Here is a 15,758-nt window from a genome sequence, read left to right as displayed (position 1 = left end):
CTCTCTTTCTCAAGAAGAGCAAAAGTCAACTAAACACAAACTAGTATTTGCAACCACTAATTTAACAATTAAATATGGAATTAGCCCAAATATCAAACACCCATAGTCAATCAAGCCCTAAAATACAAGACCCATCAATTATCCACACTAGGGTTGAGCCACAACCCTAGCTTATGGGTCTAGCTGCTCATAATTAAAGAAGAAAAACAAGAAATAGATGAAGGAAAACTCATATTAATTGATTACTAAGATAAACACAAAGATTCAATGATGAAATGTAGATAAAATTGCCCAAAATAGTTGAAAATATCGAAACCACGAGCGCAACTCTTGACTGAATCTATCTGCTTGACCTAAAAAATAGAAAAGAAGCTATTTATACTAAGTTGACAATTCTGGACAAAAATGTCCCGGCGGGGTTAGTGCGGACCGCACAAAATGGTGTGCGGCCGCACTAGGGCTCTTAACCTTAAAATCTGACTCTCTGAACTTAGGCATTGCGGACTGCACAGGATGGACTGCGGCCGCAGAGGCTTCTTGTGCAGTCCGCACAAAATCGACTGCGGACCGCATTGGCTTGAAACTCTAAAAATGGAATCTCTCTGATCTTGTGTTCTGCGGACCGCACTAAATCGAGTGTGGTCGCATTGCCTTCAGTGCGGACTGCACAAATCCTAGTGCGGCCGCATTGCCTTTATGCCTGAAATTCCACCTCTCTGAATCTCCTAGTGCGGATCGCACAAAGTGGTGTGCGGCCGCACTGGGCCTGTTTTGCCTAAGCTTGTCTTGTCTTTCGCACTTGTGCAAGTTTCACTCCTTTTGAGCTGATCTTTGACATCTTGTCCTTTTGTTGATCAAACCTGCAATCAAGTACAACTTGTGAGCCTTTTGGGACTATTTTGTATGAATTGCTAATCAAAGCATAAGCAAGAAGGAGTATAAAATGCGTCAAAATCCCTAGTTATCACTTACCGAGGAGAAAAATGCTCTTGGGCTTCTCGGTGAGCAAAAAGAAAAAGAAATCAAAGGCCTCCGAGCAGAGCTGGCCGTGGGCCAGAAAGAACAAAGTAAACTGACTGAGCAGGTAAACAAAGTCTTAGACGCTTATGGCCTCGGTTTGGGTGTGATGGCTAAAGATTCGATCTCACAGGTCCAGCGGCTGCATGAAACGATCGTGCAACTCCGAGGAGAGGTAGATAAGGTGAAGGCAGAGACTACAATGGGGAAGCAAAAGATAGACCGCCTTGCCTCAGAGAAAGAGGCAGCTCGAGCTCAGTTATCCTCAACCGAAAGCCAACTCTAAGGCATGAAAGAGAAGAACTTGGAACAAGCCAAGAAAATTGAGGAGCTACAAGCTCGGTTGGACACGGAGATTGAAACGGCAAAATCTGAGGCCGAGACGGCTAGGGCCGATGCTGAGGCAATCGTGGCTGTCTACTGATCTGACGCGGAGGCCGCTCAAGCTCGAGCAAAAGAAGTTGCCGATGCTGCTCAGACTCGAGCAAACTGTGTTGCCGAGCATGTCAGGTGCCAATCTTGAAGAGAGACTCTTGAGGAGATCACGCTCGCGGCTTTGACCTTGTTGTTGAGATCGAGAATGCGAAAGAGCTTGAGGCTGAAGCCAAAGCGTTTCTCTCTTCTGATGATGATGATTCCGGGAGTGGAGAAGGCTCTGAGGACAAAATGCTGCTCCTGGAGAAGATTAAGTGTTTAAGGTCTTTTTGTAAATTTCGATAGGGCTGTGTTGCCCTTGTAATAAAACTTTTTGATATATAAAAGGTCTTTTCTTTCCCTTTCCGTTCTGTCTTTACTTTATTTTATTTATGCCTTATGAAATTGCATTCATAGGTTAGAGGTTTAGGCGATTTAGATCGAAACCGATCTAATGTCGAGTGAGTACTTGCTCGAACTCGAAGTAGGATAACCTTTAGGTCGTAATTAAGTGCGGATGATCCCTCGAACTCAAAAATAATATGGCCCTTAGGCCTTTTGAATTAGGCCGGTATGGCCTTGAAAGAATGGCTTTTTTCCTTTTTCGGCTCAAAAAATTAACCATATAGAAATTTGTTATGCCTTAGCATGAAATAAGGTTGTTCGAGAGTTCAAACAGTCCGGTACCCTTTAGGGTTTTTGAGGGTTGATGTTATCAAAACCCTTTATAATTTTGCCGAGGGTAGCCCTTTTAACCAATTTTCTGAAGATATTAGAAAGCCTATTTCATTACGGAATTCGGACGTGTCTCCGAACCGTGTTAGTTTGTCCGTAGCCTTTAACTTGGGGTTTGCCTCTTGGGTTTGTTTCCCGATTACACTTCGAACTTGTTCGATGTGTCAGTCCCCGAGTGGGGTGGTCGTGGCCAATAAAAATGAGGGTTGCCTTTTTAATGTCTTATGATCTCGAAAATTTAGTAGTTTGATTACATCGATTTTTCGGACGGCAATCCCCGAGTATGGGGTAAGTTGTTTGAACTTTAGTTGTGATCGGCCCTTGAGCCTGTTTTCACAACAGACCAAAAGTATGAAATTGTAAAGTAAAAATTTCTCTAACATGAAATATTTGGCAAGGAAAAATATTTCTCTCAATAGATTATACATGCGTACATGTTTGCCTTTAGGCTCGAGTAATCTACATGGGCACGGTTCTTTTGATCGTTTAGCCCTTACAAAGTTTTACCTATCGAGACCCTGTCGAAATGAAGTATCTTCCTTGTAACAAAGTCGACATCCGAGGGTGATGCCCCCTAGTATTCGAGGTTGATTGTAATGAAGCCTCGGATACTGTTGAATTGCTCTAAGTTAGCACGAACAATGGTTGCCTCATTAAAAACCTTGCCGGAAAAACCCATTTGGGACAAAAACCGGTCTAAGGGAAAAAGAGTGCAACGCGTGCTTTCAGACCTAAGGACTTTGTGATGAATAATCCCTTGATGTCTACGGTTGAACACCTGCAATTGGTTAGTATAAAATGTAGATGAAAATGGAGAAGGTCGTACCTTAGCAGGAGTATCGTTTGAGGAGTGATACGTTCCAATTGTTTGGTAATTGCTCGCCGTCCATCGTGACAAGTTTGTGGGATCCCTTCCCGACGATATCAAGGACCTGATACTGTCCCTCCCAGTTCAGGCCAAGTTTCTCTTCGTTTGGTTCTCGAGTATTGAGGGTGACCTTTCTCAGAACTAAGTCCCTGGTTTTAAAGTGTCGAAGATTGGCTCTTCGGTTGTAATACCTCTCGATCCGCTATTTTTGTGCGGCCATTCGAACGAGGGCGGCTTCCCGTCTTTCATCTAGCAATTCGAGGCTCATATCCATAGCCTCGTGATTTGACTCTTTCTTTGCATACCGAAACCTGAAGCTAGGTTCCCGGACTTCGACCGGGATCAGAGCTTCGGCACCATAGACTAAAGAGAACGGTGTTGCCCCTCCACTGGATTTCAACGTTGTTCGATATGCCCAAAGGACCTCGGGTAATATTTCTCTCCATTTTCCTTTAGCTTCGTTCAATCTTTTCTTCATATTTTGGATGACGGTCTTGTTTGTCGATTCAGCCTGTCCGTTCCCACTAGGATGATACGGCGTTGACAGGATCCTTTTTATTTTGTGGTCTTCGAAAAACTTTGTCACTTTGCTGCCGACAAATTTCTTTCCAATGTCGCATATGATCTCGGCAGGCATTCCAAATCGGCATATAATGTGGTCCCAGATGAAATCTATGACTTCTTTTCTCTGACTTTCTCGAAGGCCTGTGCTTCAACCCACTTAGAGAAATAGTCAGTCATAAACAAATTGAATTTAGCTTTACCGGGGGCAGATGGTAGAGGACCGACGATATCCATCCCCCATTTCATGAATGGCCATGGGGATAGGACCGAGTGGAGTTGCTCTCCGGGCTGGTAGATCATCGACGCATACCTTTGACACTTGTCGCACTTTCGAATAAATTCTTTAGTTTCCTTTTCCATACCGGCCCAGTAGTATCCTGCTCTGATGGCTTTGTGAACTAATGACTCGGCACCGAAATGATTTCCGCAAGTGCCCTCGTGAATTTCCCGTAGAACGTAGTCGGTGTCTCCTGGTCCCAAACATTTCGCTAACGGTCCATCAAACGTTCTCCTATACAGTGTTCCATCCTTGGCCAATGTGAACCGCGCGGCCTTCGTACGTAGAGTCCTCGATTCTTTAGGATCCGACGGAAGCTTCCTGTTCTTTAGGTATTCGATGTACTTATTCCTCCAATCCTAAGTTAGACTTGTGGACTTTAGTTAGGCGTGTCCTTCTTCGAAAACTGACCTTGAAAGTTGTACGACAGTCCCCGAGCTAAGTTCATTATCTTCGATCGACGACCCCAAATTTGCAAGGGCATCGCCCTCACTATTTTGTTCTCGAGGTATGTGCTGTAGGGTTCATTCTTTAAATTAATGTAGAGACACTTGTAGTTTGTCACGTACCTCTGCATTCGATCTTCTCGAACCTCACAAGTTCTGTTGACTTGATTTACCACAAGTTGGGAGTCGCACTTGGCCTCAATGACCTCTGCTCCCAAGTTGTTAGCTAATTCGAGACCTACAATCATGGCCTCATACTCGGCCCTATTGTTAGTTAATTTCGAAGTTTTGATATATTGTCTAATTGTATTACCCGTGGGTGGCTTCAAAACAATGCCTATCCCGGACCCCTTCACGTTCAAAGCGCCGTCCGTGAAGAGGGATCCATACCCCCGATGATGTACCCGATTTTAATAATAGTTCCTTTTCAACCTCGGGTACGAGGGCTGGCGTGAAGTCGGCCACGAAGTCCGCCAAGATATGAGACTTGATGGTCATTCGGGGTTGATACTCGATATCATACCCGCTGATCTCAACAGTCCATTTGGCCAATCGACCTGAGAGTTCGGGCTTGTGCAAAATGTTGCGAAGGGGGTAGGTGGTTACAACAAAAATTGTGACATTGAAATATGGTTTTAGAGGGTGTTTGGCTAAGCTTATAAGCTGGTCAAACTAGCTTATAAGCACTTTTCGGTTTATCTACGCGTTTGGTAAAGTTAAAAATGCTTATAAGCCAAGTGCTTATAAGTCAAAAATAAACCAAAAGTCATAAGCTGGTCACCCCCAGCTTATGAATTTTTAGCTTATAAGCACTTTAAGTTTGACCAAGATTTTTACTATTTTATCCTTAAAATATTCTTTTTTAGAACAAAACTCTTACATCGATACTCACTGCCTCAAGTATTGTTTCAACCTAAACCCCCTCCCCCTACCTCTTCAAGTCTGCATTTCTCATTGACTATTTAAGATAAGCAAATTCTCTATTTCTTTGCATATTTGTATCTATGTGATTGTGTATTAATCTTTGAATTGTATGTAATGAATGAGGACATACCAAATTTTTTGTGTATTGCTTTCTAAGTGTTGTGGTGATGAAGATAGTGTTTGTTTCTCTTCAAATATTTTGTCCTATTTAGGTTTATTTTTTACTGAGAAACTTTTGTCAATTTATTAATTATTATAACTTATGATTATATGCTTATCATAAAATAAATTATATTTATCATAAAAATTATCTTATCTAAGCACAGTTGTATTTAAAATAAAATGACAAATAAAATATTTTGTATTTGAATCGATCTGGAATCTTAAATTTTGAAGAAATTACGCCCTTATAAATTTAAACAGTTCTAAGGTTATTTAAGTCATTTTAATAGAAAAAGAGCTTATCAGCACTTTTTTATAAAATACTGCAGCAACTTATTATCAATTTCAGCACTTGCATCAAAATACGTAACTGCTTATTTCTTAAATCAGTTTCAGCACTTAAAAGTGCTTTTCAGCACCTAATGCTTATCAGCTACTTCAAATCAGCTAATCCAAACGGACTCTTAATTTTCTAGAGGCGCTTATTAATGCAAGCACTAATTTTTCTAAGTGTGGGTATCGGGTCTCGGCTTCACCTAGGGTCCGAATAATATAATAAACAGGAAATTGCGTACCTTGCTCTTCTCGAACTAAGACCCCACTTACCGCTATCTCCGAGACCGCTAAGTATAAGTAAAGTTGCTCGTCAGCCTTCGGGGTGTGAAGTAATGGTGGGCTCGACAGGTATCGTTTGAGTTCCTCCAAGGCCTGTTGACATTCCGGGGTCCATGCAAAATTGCTCTTTTTCTTAAGCAGTGAAAAGAACCGATGGCTCCTATCTGAGGACCTCGAAATAAATCGACTCAAGGAGGCTATGCGTCCTGTTAACCTTTGTACAACCTTGACATTATCAACAACTGTGATGTCTTCGATTGCCTTAATTTTATCAGGGTTGATTTCGATTCCCCCATTTGATACCATAAAGCCAAGGAACTTTCCCGAACTGGCCCCGAATGCACATTTCTCCGGGTTAAGCTTCATGTTGTACTTTTTCAGTATGTCGAAGGTCTCTTACAGATGTTTGAAATGGTCCTCTGCTCACAGGGACTTAACTAGCATATCATCAATATAAACCTCCATTGATTTACCTATTTGTTCTTCGAACATTTGATTTACTAGGCGTTGATAAGTAGCACCAGCATTTTTTAGTCCGAACGGCATTACATTATATCAATAGGTGCCGTATTTAGTGATGAACAAAGTCTTTTCTTGATCCTCCGGGTTCATTTGTATTTGATTATACTCGGAGTAGGCATCGAGAAAACTATGGATCTCATGGCCGGTCGTGGCATCGATCATGCGATTGATATTCGGCAAAGGAAAAGAATTTTTAGGGCATGCCTTGTTTAAATCCTTATAGTCTACGCACATTCTTAGTTTATTTCCCTTTTTAGGGACTACGACTACGCTTGCTAGCCATTTGGGATACTTTACCTCCTGAATGGACCCTATTTTGAGAAGTTTGGTTACCTGGTCCTTGATGAAGGCATGTTTAACCTCGGACTGGGGTCTTCTCTTTTGCTCTACCGGGCAAAAGTTCGGGTCCAAGCTCAGTCAATGCGTATGATCTCTGGTGGGATCCCTGTCATATCTAGGTGGGACCGAGAAAAACAATCCATGTTATCTAAAAGGAATTGAACGAGTTTTTTCCTAAGCTCGGGGGTTAACCCCGTTCCCAGGTATACCTTTCGATTGGGCAGATGCTCGATCAGTATGATTTGTTCCAGCTCTTCGACCGTTGACTTCGTTGCATCAGAATCGTCAGGGATTATGAAGGTTCGAGGTATCATATAATCATCATCCTCGAAAGCTTCCTGCTCCTCCGATCGGGCCGAGGCTGGTGACTGTGGTTGCTATTTGACTTCTTGCATTCTCTTTGATTCCGATTTCTTTGTTAATGAAAGCGATGATACCAATACTACTTCATCGATTGCAAACATTTCTTTGGCGGCGGGTTGTTCATCGTACACCGTTTTGATTCCTTCTGATGTTGGGAACTTCACGACCTGATGAAGCGTCGAGGGTACTGCCCTCATGTTATGGATCCAAGGCCTTCTGAGCAACACGTTGTACCTCATGTCGCCTTCGATCACATGGAACTTTGTTTCTTGGATGGTCCCGGCCATATTTTAGCAAAATAATTTCCCCTTTGGTGGTTTCACTTGCCATGTTGAAGCCGTTAAGTACCCGAGTTGTAGGCATGATTTGATCTTGGAGGCCGAGTTGCTCTACGACCCTTGATCGAATAATATTTGCCGAGCTACCTGGATCAATCAACACAGGTTTAACTTGAATTTTATTCATAAGGATAGATATTACCAGTGCGTCATTGTGAGGTTGTTCGATCCCTTATGCATCCTCGTCGTTGAAAGATAAGGTTTCTTCTGGCAAGTAGTCCCGAGTTCGCTTCTCCCTCGTGATTGTCACCTTGGTGCGTTTAAATACCGGCCCTTGAGGGATATCGACCCCACCAACGATTATGTGAATTACATGTTGAGGCTCTTCCTGCTCATTCTGTTTGTTTGAATCTCTGTTTTTGAAGTGGTTCTTGGCTCGATCACTTAGGAATTCTCGAAGGTGACCCTCGTTGAATAAACGAGCTACATCCTCCCTCAGCTGTCTGCAATCTTCGATTTTGTGACCATGGTTACCACGGTATTTGCATATTTGATTCGGGTTCCTTTGAGCTGGGTCGGTCTGCAGGGGCCTGGGCCATCTAGTATCCTTGATTCGTCCAATGGTCGATACAATACCCGGTGCATCGATGCTCAAGTTGTATTCTGATAGTCGCGGCGCTTCCGTGGGCTCGACATGTTTATCGAAGCCACTTTTACTCATGAGCCCTTGGGAGCTCTGTCCTCGATCATTACTTCGATCATTTCGAACGGGGTTACATCTTGGCTGCCGCTTCTACGATTTGCGATGTATGGTTGATACCGATCTCTATTCGATTGGGGTTCTTTATCGATGTCCGTTTGAATTCTACCAACGAGCCTATTTGGGTAAACGGAACCGGAAGGGGTTCCCAATTGATCATCCTCGACCCTGATTTTCGACTGGTATCGATTATGTACATCGGCCCAGGTTACAGCTGGATATTCAGTTAAATTTTGCTTTAGTTGTCGTGATGCTATCAAACTTCGTTCGTTCAAACCTTGAGTAAAACCTTGAACAGCCCAATCATCTGTGACCGGGGGTAGGTCCATGCGTTCCATCTGGAACTGAGATACGAATTCCCTTAGCATTTCGTTGTCCTCTTGTCTCACTTTGATGAGGTCCGACTTCCTAGTCGCAATATTTATTGCTCCGACGTGTGCCTTTACAAACGAATCTGCAAGCATGACGAAGGAATCGATGGAATTGGGCGGCAGGTTGTGGTACCATATCATCGCTCATTTCGATAAAGTCTCTCTAAACTTTTTCAACAAAAACGGATTCAATATCATCGTCTTCTAAGTCATTCCCCTTTATTGCGTAGGTATAAGAAGTAACATGCTCATTAGGGTTAGTGGTCCCATTGTATTTGGGAATTTCTGGCATGCAGATTTTTTTCGGGATGGGCTTCGGAGCTGCACTTGGAGGGAAAGGCTTCTGCACGAAATTCTTCGAATCCAAACCCTTTAGAATCGGTGGCGCCTCCGGTATTTTATTGACCCGGGAGTTGTATGTTTCTACCTTTTATCATTTGCCTTGATTTTTTTTTCTCCTGATTCAATCCGTTCAGTGAGATCCTTGAGCATCTTCATAATGGCGGGGTCAGTCCCCGATTTAATGGCATTCGATTTCTCCGGTACAGGTTCGGCTCTATGAACAACTTCTTGTGATGTCTCGAGCTCAATTCTGCTTGGTGCTCGATTCTGATTTTGGAGTTGTGCTATCGCAGCTTGTTGAGTTTGTAACATTTCGAATATCATTCGAAGGCTAATTCCGCCCTTTTCACTGCTTTGTGCGTTCTGATCGGTTGCTCGGGCATCTCTGCGGATGCTATTTCTAGGGTCGATGCCCAAATTTCCATTAATGGCAATATGGGAGCTGACATCGACTGGGTCTACGGCCGGTGGTCCGTCGGGGTTGACTGGAGGTACTCCGTTTTCCGGGGCGACTATGTTTTCGTTCTCGCCATGAAGACCAAGGCCATTGTCTGTGTGAGTGGGTGCTCCTTGAGAGTTTGACATGTTGATTCCTGAAATCAAAGACACTTACGAGAACAAGCGTAAACCAGTGTGTGGTATGGGAATTTATACCAGGCAATCACTATTATCCTTAGCCCCACGGTAGGCGCCAAACTGTTTACCCTTAAAATTGGATAACAATTAAACTTATAATGTGGTTTTAAGGACACGTGATTTCACCTAATACCAATTGTCGAATATGAAAATCAATGATAGAAATTAATAAGGAGATAAAGCAAACCGGTGTTGAAACGTAATTCAGCCCTCGAGCTCGAATCAAACTGGTCGGTGCCCGAATAATTAAGAAATAAGCAAGCTAACGAACAAGAATATAAGCTAGACAAAAAATATTGTATTGCTTTGATATGCGTGAATGTAAAGTGATTACAAAATGATTAGAACCCTCTTTATATAGTAGAGGAATCCTATCTATGGTACAATTCTAATTGCGGAAGTAAATCTCATGATTAGCCTAAATAACCGCCCTTGATTTGATCAGTTCCGAGATTATTGCCATGATCGTCGACCAGTCACGGATATCTCGCCTTTCCGTTATTATGCAGTCATCGATCTTGCCCGATGTCTGTCCCATTTGGCCTCGATCTCAACAGGCATCTCGAATCTCGAACTCGGTACCCAGTCTTCGTGCCTTGGTGCCCAGTCTTCGATCCTTCACCCTGGTCCCAGTAAATCAGTAAAATCGAGTGGGCCCGATTTTAGCCGTATAGAAAGATAATTGGTTGCTCTATCTGTGAGTTACCATTTAATGCTTTGCGAAGAGAATTTTCAGTTGTTAAAAACTTCTATCGTGCTCCTGTCTTTTCCGCTGCCATCTTCGGTGGATGCGCCCTTCACTTTCCCCTAAAAATTAGCCCAACAATTCTTATCAATATTGACGCCAATTTAATTGGGCGAAGTGCACAAGATTTTAAGCTTACTATTTAAAATATATTCGCAATTTATAATGTATTTAACAAATTATCCAATTCACCAAACTTCAGTATCATGAATTTTTGAGCTACTAATTTGAAATTCAAAATTAGACGTTCGATATTTCTGAACTGCTAATTTAAAATTCAGGACATAAGATTCAAATTTCTGGACAGGACACGGTGTCCTGAAATTTGAACCTTGAGGTTTAAACTTTAGGACGTCGTGTCTTGACGTTTAAGTGAATGGCTAATTTTTATATATATTGTAAACTGTGGATATGTTTTAAACAACAATACTTAAAAGTGGCTACCTCGCGTCATTTTCACAATTTAATTGATGAGGAAAATTCAATTTTTGAGAAAGGAGAAAAAAGGGAAAAAGAAAAAAGAACTCGAAGAGTCAACTCTAGTCTTCTTCAAAAGCCAATATAGAGAGTCCACAGGGTAGAAGTACCGACGCGATAGCAGATTTATTAAGGTATATTTTCTTACTTATTGCTCTCTTTTCCCGTTGATTTACTTTAATTGCACGTTTATCATTAATCGTAATCTTCAATAATGATCATTCAACTGTTCGCTCAATGTATATCAGTACTAAGAATCTAGGGTTTTATATGCTTATACGTAATTTGTGGTTTTCGTTTCGATCAGCTATTATATGATTGTTTTGATTTGCTCGTAAGAGAGTTTGCTGTAACTTCATAATTGATTGATCCTATCTTATTCTGCGAAATTGGGGTTTGGGTTTTGTATACTCTAATTTTCGCAACTTGTCCGCTCCTTTTCGTGGAGTAGTCATATTTGTCTTTATTGCTGAATTATTTATGAATATATGTCAGGTAATTGTTAAGCTTTAATAATTTATGCGCTGAGTTTCGCTAACAGAAGGCATTAAATGAAATTCTTTAAGAAAGAAATGGTCGTTTGAGCAATTAACTGTTATCCCTTCTTGTTTGCTTTTTCCAAGACTGTTTTTTTTCCTTCCATCATTTGTTATTCTGCTAGCATATATTTTTCATTTTAAGTCCTGATTTAAAGAAAGGTTTACGGCTATAATCCTATTATACATAGTTTTCTCCATCTTTTATTGTTATCTTGGCTGAGTTGTTTGGAATTGGTAGGATTAAGAATGTATTCTACAACTTTGGTTTAGAAACCCAGCAGGAAGAGTTGGAGGCATTGTGGTTATCATTAGTGATAGGAGATTGGGAAAAACTTAAAGAAGACTACTGTTGCATTGTCCTGACCTTTCAGTGACTAAACTGTAATTCCTGCTTTTTTATGGATGCTTCTTATGACTTTGTGGTGAAATTTGATAATTCTTAAGTATTTTTGTCCCCCCTGTAATACTGTGTAGGTTTTGTCTTGTACCCTTTGTTGTGTCATGCTTATATGTCGTGGAATGGTGTACTACTGACGATTCAAATGTTTCTATCTTCTTCCAGATCTATTGGGAATCAACATCTTATGTACTTTTAGAAGTCTAACTTTTACAGACGAATTCTTACAGAAAATTAGATTCACTTCTCTGCTTTATGTGATTGGTATGTACCTTGGATAACATTTATACTAGAATCTGATGTTGGAATTCGGCGCTTCTTTAAATATATCAACTAGCATCTTTTCAAAGTGATCCTGGTGAAATAGCATGTGGCTAGTCTCTGTCTAGTGATTGCTTAGGGGTAAGAAATATGAAATATGGAAAATAGTTCTGCCTATGCCATAAATAATATTCACCTAATGACTGACTAGTGGTCCAATTGAATACAATTTTTTTTTTTTTTTTTTGCATTATATATTTTACTGCGATCTCATTGTGGTATGGTCTCAGAGATATTTCTGGCTTACGTGAAATGCAATGTTCTCCTAGTCATCAGCAAGCTCCAATTTACAACTGTACTAATCTTTAGCATTTGTTGTACCAGAAAACGTATGCTTCTATGGTATAAGTTTGTGCATCTGAATAGGAAACAATTTTACTGCCTGAGATAGGGTCTGTTCCAGGTAAAACTAAACAAGAAAAACTGTTTAAAAATTGAACAAGAATAGTAAAAAAGAGAATAAGAATAGTAAAAAAGAGAATGAAAAAGGTAAATATAAACTGGTTGTTGTATCTAGAAAAAGAACATGTTAAAGATTCTTTGTGGGAGATTTCATTTGCTTAATAGAAAAATAAGAGCACAACTGTAAATCTCCCACAAAGAATCTTTAACATGCTTTTTTTAATCCTTATAAAAAAAAGAACATGTTAAAGATTCTTTGTGGGAGATTTCATTTGCTTAATAGAAAAATGAAACTAGTAGTTGCAAACTTTCTGAAGTGATTATTCGAATAATGTGTTCTATTATTAATTTGAGTATTGCTGTTTGACAGTGGAGCGTGCAATAATGGATCGTGGAAAAAGGCCAGGCCGGTCGCTTGCTGCACGGAATAATCAGATTTATATGGATCTTAAGGACATCGTCAGGGAACATGCCCTTCCCTTCCTGCCTGCCAAATCACTTTTCAGATTCACCACTGTTTGTAGGGACTGGAGACTCCAGATTTCCTCTCCATTTTTCGCCCACAATCAGTCACTTTCCTGTCGCAGTACATCAGGCCTCTTTCTCCAGACTCCTGGTGGTTCTCCTTCTCTCTTACCCATCGGCGCAAACTTTTGTGGGGTTCCAGATCCATTCCTTAGGTTTTTGCCTGAGCCTGTCGACATTAGGTCCTCCTCTAATGGACTGCTTTGCTGCCAAGGTCATGGAGCTGACAAGGCCTATTACATATGTAATCCCGTTACTCAGCAGTGGAAGAAACTTCCGAAATCAAATGCTAATCATGGATCAGATCCAGCAGTTGTGCTCTTATTTGATCCATCGTTGCTCAACTTTGTCGTAGAGTACAAAATTATCTGTGCATTTCCATCCACAGATTTTGATGAGGCAACAGAGTTTGAGATATATTCCTCCAAAGAGGGTTCCTGGGAAATTGCCGGAGAGATCTGTTTTGGAGCTAGGAGGGTTATACCAAAATCGGGGGTTCATGTTAATGGTGTTGTTTACTGGATGACAACTGGTAGTATTCTTGCTTTTGATCTAACCAAAGAGAGGTCACAGCTCCTTCAAGACTATGTCGCTCGTGGGATTTTGGGGGCTTTTAGTGGAAAGCTCTGTAAGGCTAATGTCTCTGGTAATTCAATCATTCTATACGTTTTGGCTAATGCCCATTCAAATACGATGCAAATGGGAAGCAACACCAGAATGTGGTCAGAGAAACAGCAGATTGTTCTTGACAGTAAAATTGTTGGGGATGTAGCAAGGGACTACTCGGTCTTACATGTTGATGGTGATATAATGGTGGTTCATAGCAGGGAAAGAGTGTATTCATATGACTTCAAATCTCGTGCAACAAAAGCTATGAGCAATGTATCCGACATTTATAATATGCGATGCTTGCCCTATGTGAACAACCTTGTCTCTCTCTAATCTGCCTTGGCTGCTATAGAAGGTTCTTTGTTCGGAGCTGCAACCATCTTATTGGGGAACACAAGCTGTGTTTTCAGAAGAATGGTTGTCCCAAGGGAATTATATTTTTGGTGGTGTTGCGGTCTCTTATATCCAGCATTGCCCCTTCTCTATTCATTAGACTAGTTTTCTTATTAGTAACTTACTAGAATACCAGCTTGTGGTGGACTACTATCTTAGTAGAAGATCTTATTCAAACTCAGTGACTACTACTTTCTTGTCTGTGCTAACTTTTATGCTCTAACTCCCAAGTGTTTCTTCCCTTTTGTGCAGTTTAAACGTATTCGTGTTGTAGAATTACAGCTTGTGGGGTACTAGATTGAGATAGGTGTTCGTCCTTGCTTGTAAAGGTAATGGGCATACACTGTCAACATATGACTTACACCCATATTCTTATTCCCTTTTTAGTTACGATTTTACCATGGACCAATTATTTTTCCAACTCACATAATTGTGGCACCAACTGTGAGCACGTGATTTTTGCCTCGCTTAAGTTATTCCTATAAAATTCATAAAATTAGGATTTTTCTTTTATTATTTGATTTTTAGAATTTAATTGCATGATTTTGTGATTGTTTGCATTTTTGTGTGCATTTTAGTTGGCATAATTCATAAAAATACCAAAATAGTACATTCGCATCTAAAATTTGATTTTTATATTTTTAGTTCTACCAATTAAATAATATTACCAAAGTAATAGAAGAAATAACAAAATAGTCATTTTTTTTACATTTTTTGGTTTGACTTTCTTTTGAATTAGGATTTAGTTAGTTTTAGAAAATTAATTAGTGCAATTTTGGAATTAAATCATGTCTATTAATTTTAATTTTATATTTGACAAAAATCTAAAAAAAATTGAAATGAAAATGAAAGAAAATAAAAGAAAGGAGAATAAAAGAGAAGCAAAGCAGATTGGGCCGTTCATTGCGGAACAATTGATGGCCCAGTCTTTAAAAAAACATTGGACCAACCCAAGCCCAACCCCAAGACCACCCGGTCCAATCGCCCCATGTTCAAAACGACGTCGTTTTGACGTCGTTTAATCCAGACCATCCATCCCCTCTAATCCAACGGCCTGGATTGATTCTCGAATTATAATAAAACTGTCCTAAAGTTTGAAAACCCTAGAGACCAGCCCCCCCTTTCCTCGTACCCCTGTCCCTCTCCGCCTCTACCACCGTATCTTCGCTAGAACTCTCGCCGGCGGGAAACGACTTCCATGCCAAAAATCATCAGAAAAACACCATAGATGCTCCCTCTTCTCCTCTTCCCAACCCTCACGATGGTTTTCTCCGAATCATAGCCAATCTCGTCGAATATTCCATCGAAGATTTTCCGGCCAAATCACAAGTTGGCCCAAATGAACCCAAAATCATACCAGGCAACCGTCTTCCTTCCCTCATCGCTATTGCACGCCTAGAATCCCTCGAATCCAAGCAGAAGGCCTGAATTGTGGATCTAGAGTTTTTGGAATTGAACCTGTTTTGAGGATTTTCAAAGTCGAGTGAACTCAGGTTAATATTATAGGTCTATTTCTTATGAAATGGACGTATAATATTAACTTGAAGTTAATTTCGAAGGTTTTTATGAAGGGCAAATTTCAGTAAGTGTTTTTCTCTGTCTTTTCTTTGGTTTTAGTTTAATTCAATTAAGCATGTTTTAGTTTCCAATCTAGGTTAGCATGAATTCATCTTTTTGACTGTTATAAATATTTAGGTTAATTTCTTTTTCTTTGTTA

The 15,758-nt window shown here is 40.5% G+C and overlaps 1 protein-coding gene across 6 annotated transcripts; it reads left to right on the top strand.

Moving 5' to 3' along the window:
• On the top strand, positions 10,891–14,314 carry LOC109210733 (F-box protein At5g49610-like). 6 transcript variants are annotated; one of them, XM_019374209.1, is made up of 3 exons: positions 10,914–10,989; positions 11,957–12,055; positions 12,885–14,314. In XM_019374209.1, exon 3 carries the CDS (start codon positions 12,899–12,901, stop codon positions 13,979–13,981), a length of 1,083 nt encoding a protein of 360 aa, XP_019229754.1. In that variant the 5' UTR covers positions 10,914–10,989; positions 11,957–12,055; positions 12,885–12,898; the 3' UTR covers positions 13,982–14,314. The 6 variants fall into 6 exon arrangements, with proteins under 6 accessions (XP_019229774.1, XP_019229754.1, XP_019229766.1 ...); XM_019374221.1 differs by lacking the exon at positions 11,957–12,055 and adding an exon at positions 12,437–12,515 and having other exon boundaries at positions 10,929–10,989; XM_019374214.1 differs by lacking the exon at positions 10,914–10,989 and adding an exon at positions 10,998–11,775.

The sequence above is a fragment of the Nicotiana attenuata genome, chromosome 2, assembly GCF_001879085.1.
Source record: "Nicotiana attenuata strain UT chromosome 2, NIATTr2, whole genome shotgun sequence".
NCBI lineage: Eukaryota > Viridiplantae > Streptophyta > Magnoliopsida > Solanales > Solanaceae > Nicotiana > Nicotiana attenuata.
Note: the sequence above shows the minus strand (reverse complement) of the source record. Positions and strands in the feature narration are given on the sequence as shown.